At 43.4% G+C, this 16705-nt stretch overlaps 1 protein-coding gene across 2 annotated transcripts in view; it reads left to right on the forward strand.

Annotated features, from left to right (window-relative positions):
- Positions 1 to 1137: 1137 nt before the first annotated feature.
- Trim33 (tripartite motif containing 33) overlaps positions 1138 to 16705 on the forward strand; it is a 91321-nt gene continuing 75753 nt past the window's right edge. The window contains exon 1 of one of the 2 annotated variants that reach the window (XM_076574742.1): positions 1138 to 1716. In XM_076574742.1, coding sequence (XP_076430857.1) covers positions 1185 to 1716 — 532 coding nt within the window. In that variant the 5' untranslated portion in view covers positions 1138 to 1184. The remainder of the gene's footprint in view (positions 1717 to 16705) is intronic. The other variant, XM_042280320.2, reaches the window with a different exon arrangement.

Below are 16705 nucleotides of genomic sequence, written 5' to 3' on the forward strand. Positions count from 1 at the left end.
ACATACATTGCCCCTCCCCCATTTCCTTTTGGAGACAAGGTCTCCCTGAGAAGCCTAAGCTGGCCTTGAACTCGGCCTGTCTGCAGGTGACTACAGATGGCCACTATCACGTTACAGCTGTATTGGCAAAGTGGAGGTCTGATCACAAACCCAAACGAACCAAACCCTTTCAGAAAGCTTCTATGACAGACGGTGAGAACAGTCAGCTTGCTCACCCGGAGACGCTGAGCGAGACTCTGGGGATATATAATATTGGTTAGAAACGTGGTCTCCTAAACTGGCACATCAGCCACAAGGACTTCTCAACATTCATCTGCTCTCCAACTTCCTGATTCTGCTCTGGGGTGTGGCCTTGGCATCTCTGTTTAGAAAAAGATCATTTGATTGGCTTCCAGGTATGTAGCAACGTTGGAGAATCACCTTAAGAAGCTAAAAATAGCTATTAGGAGACTTCTTTCTCACCGGAGGAAGCCTATTTCTGGAGACCTTTGGGGGGTGTGTTTGTGGATGGGGGAGTGGGGACCCTGCTCGGCTGCTCTCCGGAGTCACAGCCCTCTAGAGAACGCGGGCCATCAACACCTAGCACAGACCCAGGTGGTCCGCACCTCCTAGCTGGAAGGCCGCCGCGTCCGAGCGCGCGACAGGTGAAGCTCCCGCGGAGGCGCGCCCGTCGCTGGGGACGGCGTCGCCGCGGAGACGCTCGCTCGGGGACGGACGCGGGCCAGCCTCCTACCCTTGCACGCTTTCCCTCCCTTCTCCCCGCACCACCGCCCCTTCGGCGCCAGCAGCCAATTCCAGACCACGGGCGCCCAGCTGCACCGACTTCAGGCTTTAAAAGCTCCTTCCGAGCGACAGCGCCCCGGCTCTGTCGCAACGCACCGCCCCGAGGCGCGGACTGGCTCCGCGGACGGTTCCGCGCCCGCGCGCCGCCCGCGCGCCCGCCCCCGAGTTCCCGCCTCCCTCCGGAGGACGTCGGTGCGTGCGTGCGCGCGCCCGCCCCTCCCGCCGCGCGACGCGAGGGCGGGGGCGCCGCGTGCGCGCGCGCTCCCGTGTGTTCGCTTGCTCGCTACCTCGCTCGCTCTCGGCGGCCGCTCTCGCTGTGGCTGCGGCTGAGGCTGGGGGCGGCGGCGGCGGCGCGAGCGGCGGGCGGCGCGGGGCGGTCCGGCGGGTTCAAAGAGGAAAACATGGCGGAAAACAAAGGCGGCGGTGAGGCAGAGAGCGGCGGCGGGGGCAGCGGCAGCGCGCCGGTAACCGCCGGGGCCGCCGGGCCCGCGGCGCAGGAGGCGGAGCCGCCTCTCGCCGCGGTGCTGGTGGAGGAGGAGGAGGAGGAAAGCGGCAGGGCTGGCGCGGAGGGCGGTGCGGCTGGGCCCGACGACGGGGGGGTGACCGCGGCCTCCTCAGGCTCGGCCCCGGCCGCCTCGGTCCCCGCGGCCTCCGTGGGCTCCACGGTTCCTGGGGGCGCGGCATCGACGCCGGCCCCGGCTGCAGCGTCGGCTCCGGCCCCGGCCCCGGGTCCCTCGTCGGGGCCGCCTCTCGGGCCACCAGCCTCGCTCCTGGACACCTGCGCCGTGTGTCAGCAGAGCTTGCAGAGCCGGCGTGAGGCGGAGCCCAAGCTGCTCCCCTGCCTGCACTCCTTCTGCCTGCGCTGTCTGCCGGAGCCCGAGCGCCAGCTCAGCGTGCCCATCCCCGGGGGCAGCAACGGCGACGTCCAGCAAGGTGAGCAGCAGGCCGCACCCTGGTGCCGGGTCTGGTGACGCGGGCGGGGGTCCTGGGGCTGCTCGGAGGTTGCCGTGCCGAGAGGTTTCAGAGGCGAAAGGCACGGCCCCGGGGACGGTTACTAGAGAAGCTGCACCACCGGAGATACGGGGAGGCAGAAGGGAGGGGTGCCGGCAGCGAGGGCCTGGGGGAGGGGATGCTGCGAGGGAGGTTGGAGGAGCTTCTGCAGAGGGTGGACTAACAGAGACAGAAAAGGGGTCTGCAAAACCCGCCGCGAGAAGTGCTTTTGGATGCAAGGGCTCTGGTCCGGGAGAATTGGACGAGTGAGTGGCCAGATAGGGCTTGGGATGGATTGCTTTGGAGAGGGGGATTGGCCTGTTCTCGGCTAGGAGAACGAACTACCGATTAAATGATAATAAAAGGCACTGGAGACCTTAGGCTAAAAGAAGGCCCCACGATGACATTGCGATGAGGAGGTCGGTAAGTGATAATAGTTGTGAGGGGCCTGCATGGTTAGGGGAAATCCTTGGATTTGAGGATGAAGAAAGGAACTTGGAACGGAAGAGAGTGTTAGGAAGAGTTGGGCTTACATTATTTCGTTGGTTATGCATTACTAGGCCCAAGTATTCAGGGCACTGAATAAATACTCAGGATTTCATTCAGTCTGTGTAACCTGCAGCAGTAGAGGTGGCTACCACGGTTGGGCATAATGGAGGGAAGGTCTGGGAAGCTTCCTGGTAAAGGAAGTCCTGGAGCATGTTTCTTGATGAGTGAGCACCTCGATTGGCTGCACAGGGCACTTTCTACAACCCTTTAACTGAAAGAAATGTAAGGTGATTGGTGGAAGTTAGATTTACTAATGGGCTCGATAGTTAAGGGATCTACCCTTCCAGTTTCTGAAACTGTTAGGTTTAGATGTGTTAGGGATTTGAGATGCAGTATTGGAATTTTCCATTTCCTAGAAAGATCTCTTGTGTACTGTGTAGCAGAATATAAGTACTCATTATGAAACTATGTTTCTATATCGGAATTAATAAATACATTAATGGGTAGATACATCCTACAATTAAATGAGTTAGGTTTTTATGACAACCTTGCTAAAAGGCTTATAATTTCAAAGCTTTTTGAATGACTTTGGAACTGCCAGGAAGGAATTGTGGACTATGCCAAAAAGCCTCTTACCCTAGGCTGTCCTCAAATTCTACATAGTGTCTCGAATGACCCTGAACTTCTGATCCTACTGCTTCTGCTTCCTAAATTCAGGGATTAGCCATACCACTACTCCTATGTAGCTCTGATTGTAGTTGGGATTTTCTTTGGGGCACCAACCAGCTCCAGAATAAAGACATGGAGACTTATTAATTATGAATGTTTGGCCTTAGCTTAGGCTTGTCCTGCTAGCTCTTATAACTTAATTTAACCTGTTTCTATTCATCTGCATTTTGCCTCAGAGCTTTTTACTTTTCATTCTGTATGTCCTACTTGCCTGCTTCCTCTGTGTCTGTCTGGCCTCTGCCCCTCCCCACAAACCTTCTCCTTACTTTCCCTGCTGGGAAGTTCTGCCCTATACCTCCTTCCTCACTATTGGCCATTCAACTTTTTATTAGACCAATCAGGTGCTTTAAGCAGGCAAGGTAAAACAGCAACACATCTTTACATAGTTAAACAAATATTCTGCAACAGCTGGTGATGGAATCCAGGATTTCATTCATGTTAGGCAAGCACTTTTTTTTCTATCAGGAGGAAAAAAATTCAGATTTGTGATCCAGAAAGATGACATAGGGCACTCGGAGGGACAAGAAGAGGAGGCAAGGCTTCAGGCAGGGGGACCAGTTAGAATCTTGACAATGATCTAGATGAGAAATTCTTTGGAATGGGCAGTAAAAACTGATACCAGATGTTATAAAAGGGCACATTTGGTATTAGGGTAGGTATTGGCTTTATGAGAAATGCTGAATTTGGGTTTTTTTTCCCTAGGGTCATTTCCTAAGAAATTGGAGAGATGAATTCTCTTCTCTTCTTTTTTGAGACAGGGTTCCTGTGTGTGTAGCCATGGAACTTACTTTGTAAACCGGGATGGCCTTGAACTTGGGACCCTTCTGCCTTCTGAACACTGGGATTAAAGGTGTGCACCACCATTGGCCAGCCAAAAAGAAAGTTCTTAGCTGAGTGTGGTGGTGTATACCTATAATTCCATCACTTAGGCTGAGGCATGGAGGATTGCTGCTTTGTCCAAGGCCATCCTGGTTTACATAGTTAGTTCACAATGAAACGCTGTCTACAAATACAACAACAAATAAATTAAAATCCGGGGGCTGGAGAGATGGCTCAGTGGTTAAGAGGTCCCAGCACCCACATGGCAGTTCACAACTGTCTGTAACTCAAGATCTGACATCCTCACACAGTCATACATGCAGCAAAACACCAATGCAAATAAAAATAAATAAAAATTAAAAAAAAATTAAAATCTGAGTTTTGGTCGATGGAGATACTAAATGATAATAGGTATAAAGAGGATGACTGCTTATGGCCCTTAAGAGCATAATAAGACACATGAGATTCTGTTAGGGGAGACATTTAGAGGGAACCAAAGATGCAAATGTATCTGATTAGCTGAGGGACTGAAGTTACAAAGTTGGCTCTCTGAAATTTGTGCAGGAGAGAGAAGAATCTGTAAATTCCTTCAATTCTTTTCCCTTTTGTTTTTGAACTAAAATAAGTGGAAAGGAATAAACACAGTCACTTCTAAGTAATGCTGCTTTCTAAGTAATTTTCTGAGGAGAATCTAAAACAAATTGAGTATTGAATCAGCCATTTTTAGGCAGACAATCCAGGAAATACTTTGTCAGTAACTTATATGTGCCCTTTACATTTCATAGCACAGTTAAAAATCTAGTTTTTTTTTTTTTTTTGGTTTTTCGAGACAGGGTTTCTCTGTGTAGCTTTGCGCCTTTTCCTGGAACTCGCTTTGGAGACCAGGCTGGCCTCGAACTCACAGAGATCCGCCTGGCTCTGCCTCCCGAGTGCTGGGATTAAAGGCGTGCGCCACCACCGCCCGGCAAAAAAATCTAGTTTTTTACTTGCTCATCTCTGTTTTTTTTTTTTTTTTTTTTTTTTTGGTTTTTCGAGACAGGGTTTCTCTGTGTAGCTTTGCGCCTTTCCTGGAACTCACTTGGTAGCCCAGGCTGGCCTTGAACTCACAGAGATCCGCCTGGCTCTGCCTCCCGAGTGCTGGGATTAAAGGCGTGCGCCACCACCGCCCGGCAAGGGAAAATGGGTATCGAACTTAAGGCCTCAGCTGTAGCAGTCTAGCGCTCTGACTTAACGCCACACATGGAACCTCTCATCTCTGTTTTATGTTAGACTATTGCAAAATGTGTGTTCAATAAAGGACTTTTGAGCAAATAAGAATTATCTAAAAGCCAGGGGCTTTTAGATTCATAACAGTATTAAAATTACAGTTATGAAGTAGCAACAAAAATAATTTTATGGGTCACAACATGAGGAACTGTATTAAAGGGTTGAAGCATTAGGAAGTTGATTTTTTGTTTGTTTTTTGTTTTTTTGAACAAGATTTCTCTGCATAGCCCTAGCTGTCCTGGAACTCACTCTGTAGACCAGGCTGGCATGCTCCTCATCTGATTCTGGTTCAGATAATATCTACCACACTTTGAAGAACTTGGACTTTAAAATTTTAATTTTTATCTTGTGAGTGTTGTATCTGGATGTATATGTGCACACCATGTGCATGCAGTGCCCATGGAAGTCAGAAGAAGGCATTGGATCCCCTGGAAATGGAGTTATAGAAAGTTATGAGCTGCTAAGTGGATGCTGGGAATTTAACCTGGGTCCTCTACAAGTGCAGTAAGCGTTACCTTGCCTGCTCCTGGATTTAAGTATTTTGAGAAACAAGTTTAATTTAGTGTTAGAGCATTGGAAAATCAAACTAGTTCACACTGGTTGAATCTCAGTAGTGAGCTTTTAAAAGTGCTTTTGTGGGGCCGGGCGGTGGTGGCGCACGCCTTTAATCCCAGCACTTGGGAGGCAGAAGCAGGTGGATCTCTGTGAGTTCGAGGCCAGCCTGGTCTCCAAAGCGAGTTCCAGGAAAAGGCGCAAAGCTACACAGAGAAACCCTGTCTCGAAAACAAAAAAAAAAAAAAAAAGTGCTTTTGTGGTTTAAAAAATGTTTGGTGCATTGTCAGGTTGTGTCAGAAAAGCTTTTAGTAGTGTGTACATTTAAATCTATAATGTAACAGTAGAAATACAAATTTTATTGGTGCATCAGAACAAAGTTTCAGATACCAGCGACCCCCCCCCCACCTAGTTGTCCTGAAATTTGATGTGTAGACCATGCTGGCCTTGAACTCACCTCTGCCTCCTAAGTGGTAGGATTAAAGGCATGTAACACCAGATAAACTCTTAAAGAGGAAACCTACTTGGGTACATTTGTGATAGCACAATGATGAGGCCTCTGATTCCCTGGAGATGGAGTTCTAGGCAGTTGTGAGCCACTCGATGGGGGTGTTGGGAATTGTACTGGGGTCTTCTGAAAGAAGAGTATGTATTCAGAATAGCTGAGCAGTCTCTTCAACCCCACTTTAATTTTTTTTCTTAATTTTAATTTTTGGAGATGTCTTGTATAGCAGAGCTTTGAACTCAGTATATAGTTGAGCATGACTTTGTACTGAGATTACAGGGGTGTGCTACTACTCCTGGTTTATGAGGTGCTGAGGATTGAATTTAGGGCTTCATGCTTGTTAGGCAAAAATTTTACCAACTTTGAATTTTAGCCCTGTTTTTCCAGATAGGGTCTTGCTGCCTTGCCCAGACTGTCCTTGAAATCCTGGGCTCAAGTAATTGATCCTCCTGGTTCAGTTTCTTGAGAAATTGGGATCTTAGGCCAGGGTACCACTGCCTGGCTAAACTAGTTCTTTTTTTGTTTGTTTGTTTTTGGTTTTTTTCAAGACAGGGTTTCTCTATGTGTAGTTCTGGCTGTCCTGGAACTTGCTCTGTAGACCAGGCTAGCCTCAAACTCACAAAGCTCCATCTGCCTCTGCCTCCTGAGTGCTGGGATTAAAGGTGTGTACCACCGCTGCCCAGCTAAACAGTAGTTCTTAAGGGGTGGTCCACAGAATATGAGTGCTGTTATCTTTGAGACCCTTTCATGGTTTGCAGGGTTAAAGCATTTTTTTTTTTTTTTTAAAATAACTACACTGCTACATTATTTGCTTTAGTTAGTGTGCTGACATATAGTGGTGGGTAAAATTGCTGGTCCCATAGCATAAGATGGTGGCTTCGTGCCTTCCTACTGAGCTGTACCTCCTAGCCAGCCTAAGTCATTGTGTCCATACTGCTACTTTGTTAAGAGTTTTGATTGAGTTAGCTGCTTTTTTTTTTTTAAACGGAAAATAATTTAATTGAAAGTGACTGACAGACGATGTTTTCAGGCATGGGTGTTTGGCAGCCATTATATCAAGAATGAATGAATTGCGCCTGTCACTTCTAGGAAAACAAATTGCAGTATATGTTTGCCAAGGATAAAAGTTGAGCTTTTAAATGAAAATTGGAATTTTGGAAAAAGGGTATCTGTTGCTATGAGCCTGACAGTTTTTTAGTACTTAAATCCTTTTCTGATGAGATTGGTAGAGCATGTGTGTGTGTGAGCATGTATTTATATTGGATAATAAAATGTCAGCATTTGGAAGAACTGTACAACTCAGTGAATGAATATTATCCAACTGATCAATGTGTAATGCTGTAATATGCTTAGGAAAGAGATTCAAAGCACAACAGGCTAGAAGGACATAGATTTAAATATGAGAGAAGTAAAAGGTTTAGGAGTCCACATTACGACAGACAATTAAGAATGTACTTTTGAAGTTTTTCTGTTATGTGAGAGAACTGTCAGTTTTTCTACAATTATTTGAAAAGACTACTAAATGTAATCATTCCTTTTCTTAAGTATATCGTTCTATGAGGTTAGGTTTTTATGTGCTTCAAAGAAAAAAGTCTAAAGACGGATCAAATGAGCTTGGCTCGGTGGTGCGTTTCTGTAGCCCCTGGTGCTACCTGAGAACTTGATAGAAGAAGAGCACCTAAGTCTCCAAGTTCAGAGCCAACCTGGTGTCACTGTAGTGGAACTTTGACTAAACAACCCTGATTAATGTGAAAGTTTATATCAGGTCAACTTCTACTAGCAGACATTAAAGAGGTTGGAAGTAATGTAGGGCAATGCCACTCTTAACTATGTGCATATATATATGTATGTATTATTTTGGTGGTAGAGATTGAACCCATGGCCTGGAGCATTCTAGACACATGAGTTATAGCTCTAGCTTCATTTTATATATATATATACACGCACACACATGAAAACTATTTCTGATAGAATTATATTTTGTTATGTGCGTGGTGTGTGTGTTTATGTGTGTGTTTGTGTGTATGGGTACATGTATGTGCAGGTATATGTTCACATGTGGGTACCTGCCCATGGAATCCTGAAGTTTATTTTGGGTGTCTTCTTCCTTGAGTACTCCACTTTACTGAGACAGCATCTCTTGCTGAACTGGGAGCTTGCCACTTCCAACCAATCTGGCTAGAGGTTCCTGTAGCTAGTTTTCCTGCCTTGCCCACAGTCAGGACAAATCTTTGTCACCTGCCAGTCCCACAGCTGCTCAGACCCAACCAAGTAAACACAGAGACTTATATTGCTTACAAACTGTATAGCTGTGGCAGGCTTCTTGCTAACTGCTCTTATAGCTTAAATTAGTCCATTTCCACAAATCTATACCCTGCCACGTGGCTCGTGGCTTACCGGCATTTTAACATGCTTGTCCTGGTGGTGGCTGGCAGTGACTCCTTCTGCCTTCCTGATCTTTAATTTCTCCTCTCTGTTAGTCCCGCCTATACTTCTTGCCTAGCCACGGCCAATCAGGTTTTATTTATTGACCAATCAGCAACTTGACATACAGACCATCCTCCAGCACAGCCAAGTGCAGACCATCTCAGACACCTGCACTCAGGCCCGTGGTCCTGATCATCCTCTATGTGGACCTGCTGGGTAAAGCCACGAGGAACCCGAGAATGGGCTCCCACAGGACATACAGAACATCCCACAGCAGGTTCCCCTGTTTCTGACACTCAAGTCTTGAGATTACTGGCAGCAGTCAGGCATACCCTGCACCACCTCCCCCCTCCGCCCCTTTCATTTTTCAAGACAAAGTTTCTTTGTGTAGCCCTGGCTGTCCTGGAGTTACTCTGTACACCAGGCTGGCCTCGAACTCACTGAGATCCTCCTGCTTTTGCCTTCTGAGTGCTGGGATTAAAGGTGTGCACCACCTGACTGAACCTTTCTGTGTAGACCAGGCTCCCTTGAACTCAGATCTGCCTGTCTGCCTCTGCCCTCCAGCCCTCTGCCCTTGCCTCCCCAGTGCTTGGATTAAAAATGTAAGCTCCCATGCTCAGCACTGCCCTGCCCTGGTGTTTTAAAGTGTAGGTTCTGGGGATCTGAACTCGAGTCCTCATACTTATATAGCAAGTATTTTGTGTCCACTGAACCATCTCCCTGTTCCCTAGTGAATTGATAACTATTTAAAATTTTTTTAATATTCTGTGTATAAATGGCTATAATGTAGGCAGAAGTGCTTTGAGTCTTTTAGGAACTAGAATATAAAGATTCTAAGGTCAAAATAAGACTTGATTCTTTAAAGGACAATAAGAAAATGATAATTTACAATTATTGGGACAGTGAAAATAGGAGGTGTCAGATTTGTTCACTTACAGTCTTGAGATTAGGTATATCCATCAGTATGCCACTAGCAGAATGTAAAAATGAAGTAAGTGCTTCTTACCTGGAGTTAGCCTTTTCATAAATAGTTCACCATAGACCTACTGATCTTGTTTTCTTTATGGTTATGACTTTTCCATCTCTGTTTTTTTTCCTAGTGTCGAATTCAGAGATTAGGCTGGGATGATGGATAAATTAACCTCTGTCTCTTCTGTGAGTCACAAACTGCCCCTCTGTCCCTAGTCATTAGACCCAAGGGATAGTGGGAAAGACTGCAAGAATGAATGAACACAGATGCATCTTTTATAGAGAAATGCTTACTCTATGGCTTAGTGATGAAAGAGCGGGCACTCCATGGTACTAGTGAACAACCCCCCAAACCCATATGTTGGGGATTCATCCCATGGCCTTTACATGTTATGTTAGACAAATGCTATACTGCTGAGCTACACCACAGCTGAATGTGTATATGTGATTTATGTTCGTTCTATGAATTGTCTGATGTTTTCTATTTTTCTTCAGACTGCTTGTCTTTGCTTTTGCAAGAATTCTCAGTGGATTATGTGTATTTTTTGTTGAATATGTAAACTGAAGATTATTTTGAGCCTATGTATTTTGGTATGATAATCAGCCTCTATCTAACTAAGGTAGACCTCTTGTTCTGTGTCTTTTATCTTTTTGTGGTTGGTGTCCACAGTTTCTCAAGGCTGATCTCTATGACCAAGAGAACATGACAATTAACAGTGACTTCCTAAACAGCGCCACCAGCTGGGCACCAGGTGTTCAATACCAGAACCTAAGGGGGGATATTTCTTATTCAAATCACCACACCAACCACACAGGCAACAAGTCACCTACATAAAGCAGAGTGGCCCTTTAGTGAAGAAGGGAAATGAGGCTTGAATAGAGTACTCAGCATGTGTGTGTGTGTGTGTGTGACATGCAGGGTAAGGGGAGAAGAGGAGGGGGCAGGCAGAATTGTGATCAGGAAGGGTTGCAGTGAATGAAAAGGAAACAAAAGAAATAAAGGAAGAATAGAGCCAGCTGTGCTGGTGTATGCCTGTCATCATCAGTGCTTGGTTGCTTAGTGGCAAGAAGATCAGATGTTCAACATCATCCCCAAGTACATAGCAAGTTCAAGGACAGCGTGAGCTATAGAAGACCGTGTCTCAAAAAAAGCAAGCCCCCAAAATGCCCCAAGAATTTGGCAGTTAGGGCTCAGTGCTTCTAGTAAGGTTGTAGTCAAAATCACTAGGTTACAGTTATCTGAAATTGATAAGGCTAGAAGAAGATGCACTACCTTCAAAGTTGCTCACTCATATGGTAGAAAACTTTTTTCTATATGGGCCCCTTTCAAAGGACTATAAAAGCACAACTTTTCCCCAAGAACCAAAGATCCAAAGTATAAGGAAAATAGTTGTGTGCCTTAAATGACCTGGCCTGAGTCACAGCAAAATTTCTTAAATAAAAAAATGAAAATGCCCTTAAGGTCTATCTCAGAGGCTGGCTACCATACCAAAATACATAGGCTCAAAATAATAAACAAAATAAATTTCTGAGTGTTCTATTCTAAGCCAAGCAAGGAAAGTCCTCTACATGAGGGAATTATACTAAATCTTCCTCAGTTGAGCAAAATGTTCCAAATTATTCTACAAATGTTTCTGTTCTATTTTGTTTGTGTGTTTTGACATGGTTTCTGTGTAGCCCTGGCTGTCCTGGAACTCTATAAACCAGGCTGACCTGGAATTCCAAGATCCACCTGCCTCTGCCTCTTGAGTGCTGAGATTAAAGGCATGTACTACTACTGCCAGGCCTCTATTATTATTATTTAAGTATTACAAATAATTTTACTAGGCTGTTTTATTTAAAAAAATTTTTCAATAAAAATTATAGAAATTTTCTTTTGGGGGCTGGAGAGATGGCTCAGAGGTTAAGAGCACTGGCTGCTCTTCCAGAGGTCCTGAGTTCAATTCCCAGCACCCACGTGGTGGCTCACAACCATCTGTAATGAGATCTGGTGCCCTCTTCTGACCTGAAGGGACGCATGCAGGCAGAACACTGTATACATAATAAATAAAATAAATCTTAAAAAAAAAAAAAAGAAATTTTCTTTTGTTATATAAATTCCTTTCATATCCTTGATATTGTCTTAAAGCCTAAAACATTTGCTCTACCCTCTGATACCATGTCCCCATATTTGGATTTGGTGGGAAGTATTAGGTAACAGTTATGAGTCAGGTTTCAAGAAGTGTGTTTGCAGTGTAGTATATTATGCAGGATTTGAAAGAGATTGCTCAGATTTTTACTTGAAACGTTACAAATGACTGCTGGAATAAAATTTTTGGAGCACTTTGGCCTGTTACCTATTTGTGGTTTATTAATAGAATGCTAATATCAAAATTATACAACATTTTTTAGAAACAAATCTCACATAATAAGTACTAGTGTACAGGGTGAATGTTATTGAAGAAAACATTTACCCGTTTTTATATGGAGTACAGTAGATATGAGGTAGGGTGCTTAGAATTTCACTGTGCTTGTACTTGTAAGTCTGAGGAATCACAAGTAACAAAAGCACTGCATTTCAGTGTTATCAGGATACTAAGTTTTCTGTTTTCCACTTAGTATTACCGTCATGTATTGTGAAGCATATTATGGTGGTGGGGGACATGTAATAAACCTTGAGCCCATTGAAACTTGCTGAAGCGATTAATGATCAAATCATTTAAAAAATGGTGTAAGATATTTTGTAACAGTCAATCAAATATTCATTGAAATGTTCAGAAGTAGAGATTAGTTATGGCTGAAATTTGCTGCTTCTGCCCATAATGTTGGCTTGGAGATGATCCCTTTTTCTCATATGCATATTATATATGATTGATTGTGGTCTGTATCCTTTCACTTGTATGTAGCTCAAACTGTTCTTACATCTGTCCAACTTCTTCTCTTGTTACATCTATCCATCTTTTTCTCTTAATATTGTATGCATTCAAGATAGATTGTCTGAATTAATCATGGCAGGAAAAATTAGCTGTGGACAGTGAATTATTTGAATACTTCCCTTGAATTCATCTAGACCACTTTGTAAAATAACATGAAGTCCAAGCCAGATACGGTATTGCTTGTCTATAATTCTAGCACTTTGAATTTGAAGCCAGCTTGGGTTACATATAGCATGTTCCTCTGAAAACAAAGCAAGGAAATGACCAGTCTTAATGTAAAACATTTTCATGTTACCTTATTGCTTATAAAGATCTAAAAGGTACAGTAATGTTACATTTTTTTAGTGCTAAGAATCAAACCCAGGACTTTCCATGTCATTGAACCGTCTCTTCCCATACACTCATTCATTCCCCCTTGGAAAAAAATGTCAGGTCTCACTGTAAGTCCACTCACTTTAACAAACAAGGCCACTGAGGTAGATTGATAAAGTCATACTTAAATACGGCTCTTTCATGTTGGAGATACTAACCTATAAAATATAGGGAATAATGAAGAAATCCAGCCTGAAATTGAGAAGCGGGTGTTGGAGCGAAGTTGCAGACACTTGTGAGTTGTCATGTGAGTGGGGATTGAATCCAGTTCCTCTGAAACAACAGCCAATGCTCTTACCCACTTAGCCGTCTCCATCCCCTTAGTTTGATTTTCTAACTTTGAAGTTTAAGTACTTAAGTAAATGTTTCCCTTTAGAGGGTTTTCAGTAGCTGTATTGTAATATACTGATGTTATTTGTATGTGTGTGTTTATTCTTTTTTTTTTTTTTTTGCAAATATCACATTTTTCAAATGGAAGAACTCCAAACTGCACTAGAAGTTCCAATCACTAAGACACTTTCCATTGAAATGATTTAAGTACAAATACATGGCACCAAGGTTTAGGCCTAATACAACCAAGTCCTTGTTTTCTGGAAGAAAGGCCTCAAAAGTCCCACTCAATTCCACATAACAATACTTCAAAGATCAATTAGGTTTTCATTTCCTTAATATTTTTGTTTTTGACTTCTAATCTTAAAGACTAGATTAAAACTTAACTCAATTCCCAGAAGGCATTGCTTCCCTTTGCTCTATGAGAGAGTCCACCAAGACCTCTTCCTCAAAACCATCTAGCCCCCAGCCTCCAGCCTGTGCTTGTGATGCATCTTTCTCAACATCCTGAAAAGATAATGTAGGTAAAATATGCCCATAAACATTAAAACTAGTTTTTAGAAAGACGTAACTAGCTTTATAATTTAAGTTTTAAAAAATAAATACTTGCAGCTTGATTTGCACTGACAATGATTGTCAGAGCCTAGAATTCAACATTTACAAATTCTCATTCACACACACACAAAACACACTATTATCACACAACTTGTGTCTTGAGAGAATCTTCTGCTTTTTAAATCTTTGGCCTCCCAGTCAATCCCAAGTTCAACCAACTTTAACTAAAACTTCACTCAGAATTTCACCAAGCTTTTCACCCACACATTAATGCTTGTCGTATCTTTCATCAACTGTCAAAATCTGAAGCCTGCTCAGAGATCGCCAGGTAAAAGAAAATAAATGAAATACACAGAGGTTATTTCAAAACAGAACATGACCATCAAAAAAAAAAAAAAAAAAAAAAGTCACGATTCCCGATTGGGATCATCCTTTGTTTACTACCAGTAAGAAAAATCCCACGTTGGACTATTTCACACTCCGGCATTGGCCAAAGGACACGAGAGCTGGTTCTGGAGCATGCAGTTTCTCACACAGGTGTCCCCAGAGGAACACCAGGGACAAAGTCACGTGAGGCCTCTCCCGTACAGAGGCTGTCTCACAGGGGCATCGAGGACACCCACTAGTTTGTGTTAAGGTATGTTTCTTGTATGCAGCAGATGGATGGGTTCTGTTTTCTTATCCATTCTGTTAGCCTGTGTCTTTTTATAGGTGAGTTGAGACTATTGATATTGATGGATATTAATGACCAGTGATTGTTAATTCCTGTTATTTTTTGTGGTTGTGTTGTGTTGTCCTTCTGTGGTGTATGTTGGTGTGGGATTATTTATTGCTTGATTTTTTTTCATGGATGTGTTTAGCTTCTTTGGGTTGAATTTCCCTTCTTAGTGCTTTCTGTAGGGCTGGGTTTGTGGACAGGTATTGATTAAATCTGTTTTTTTCTTGGAATATTTTGTTTACTCCGCCTATGGTGCTGGGTGTAATAGTCTGGGTTGGCATCCGTGGTCTCTTAGTGTCTGCATGAGGTTTGTCCATGATCTTCTAGCTTTCATAGTCTCTATTGAGTAGTCTGGTGTTATTCTGATGGGTTTGCCTTTATATGTTACTTGGTCTTTTTCCTTTGCGGCTCTTAATATTTTTTCTTTGTTCTGTGTGTTTAGTGTTTTGATTATTATGTGGCGAAGGGGACTTTTTTTTTTGGATCCAGCCTATTCGGTGTTCTGTAAGCTTCTTGTATCTTCATAGGTATTTCTTTCTTTAGGTTAGGAAAGTTTTCTTCTATGATTTTGTTTAATATATTTTCTGTGCCTTTGAGTTGGTATTCTTCTCCTTCTTCTATCCCTATTATTCTTAGGTTTGGTCTTTTCATGGTGTCCCAAATTTCCTGGACGTTTTGTGTTACGACTTTTTTGTCTTTAGTGTTTTCTTTGACTGACGAATCTATTTTCTCTATTGTGTCTTCAGTGTCAGAGATTCTCTGTTCCATCTCTTGCAATTGGTTGGTTATGCTTGTTTCTGTAGTTCCTGTTCGTTTAGTCAGGATTTCTATTTCCAGCATTCCCTCAGCATGTGTTTTCTTTATTGTTTCAAATTCATTTTTCAGATTTTGGAATGTTTCTTTCATCTGTTTAATTGCTTTTCCTTGGCTTGATTTGATTTCTTCCCATTTTTTGTTCATTTTTTCTTCCATTTCTTTAAGGGAGTTTTTTATTTCCTCTTTAATGGAGTTTTTCATTTCCTCTTTAAGGGAAGTTTTTATTTCCTCTTTAAGGTAGTTTTTCATTTCCTCTTTAAGGAAAGTTTTTATTTCCTCTTTGAGGGAATGTTTTATTTCTTCTTTAAGGGCCTCTATCATCTTAAAGTCATTTTTAGGGTTGATTTCTTCTGTTTCTTCTGTCATGGTATGTTTAGGTCTTGCAGGTGTAGAATCACTAGGTTCTGATGTTGCCATATAGGTCTTTATGTTGTTGCCTGTATTTTTGCACTGGCGTCTACTCATCTCTTCCTCTGTGCGGTGCAGGTGGTGTCTGTGTCTGAGAGTGCCTCTCTTGTTCTAATTTTTAGTCTTGGTTTAGTAGGGGTTCTTGGTTAAATTGGTGCTATTGGGCTGTTTCTTCAGGGACAGCTGATTTCAGTCGGTGAAATATATACTTATGATTCTGGTGATCTGGTTTAGTGGCTGGGTAGTGCCTTCTTCTGTGTTCCCAGGTCACGTTTTGTTCATTTGTCAACTTCTCAGCTGATCTTGTTTCTTCAGACTTCAAACTGTAGGCATCTGAATCCTCTCCCAGATGGGTTTCAGCTGAGCAGGGTAGTCTCACCAACACCTCCAAGTTGTTGGGTTTCACAGGATCAGCAGTTGGGCCCTGGGTTGTCCTCAGACGGAGTGTTCAGATTCGTTCTGGTTCCGACCCACAGAGATAGCTTCTTCCCCAGGTGTTGGGGTTAGGAGCGTCCCTGTTCCAAGCTGCGTCTGCTTGTCTCCGTCCCTGGGCCTGTCTACCTCTGCGGTCTGCTGCCACAGGCCTACCTTCGTCTGCTTGTCTCCGCCGCCGGGCCTGTATGGTGTGTTTATTCTTATGTGTGTCTGCAGTACCTAGAAGTCAGAGGTTGATGTCAGGTCTTCCTAAATTGATTTCTGGACTTGATTTTTTAAGAATGGGTTTCTTATTGAACCTGATTGAGCTAGACTGGCTGTCCAGCAAACCCTAAAGATTTTTCTGTCTGCCTCTCCAGTGTGCATCACAGTGTGCAGCCCATCTTTTTTTATCTGGGTGCTGGAAATTGAACTTGATTCTCCAGCTTGGTCATAAGCACTTTATCCATTGAGCCCTCTTCCCAGCTCTGAAATATGTTATTAACAACAAGCATCAGGGGGCTGGAGAGATGGCTCAGCAGTTAAAACACTGACTGGTCTGCCAGAGGCCCTGGTAAATAAATACTTAAAAAAACAAGCATCATTATAATCATCAGTATTTCACTGTGCAAGAAACAAATGCAAACA

Source organism: Peromyscus maniculatus, chromosome 6 (genome assembly GCF_049852395.1).
Source record: "Peromyscus maniculatus bairdii isolate BWxNUB_F1_BW_parent chromosome 6, HU_Pman_BW_mat_3.1, whole genome shotgun sequence".
Classification (NCBI taxonomy): Eukaryota; Metazoa; Chordata; class Mammalia; order Rodentia; family Cricetidae; genus Peromyscus; species Peromyscus maniculatus.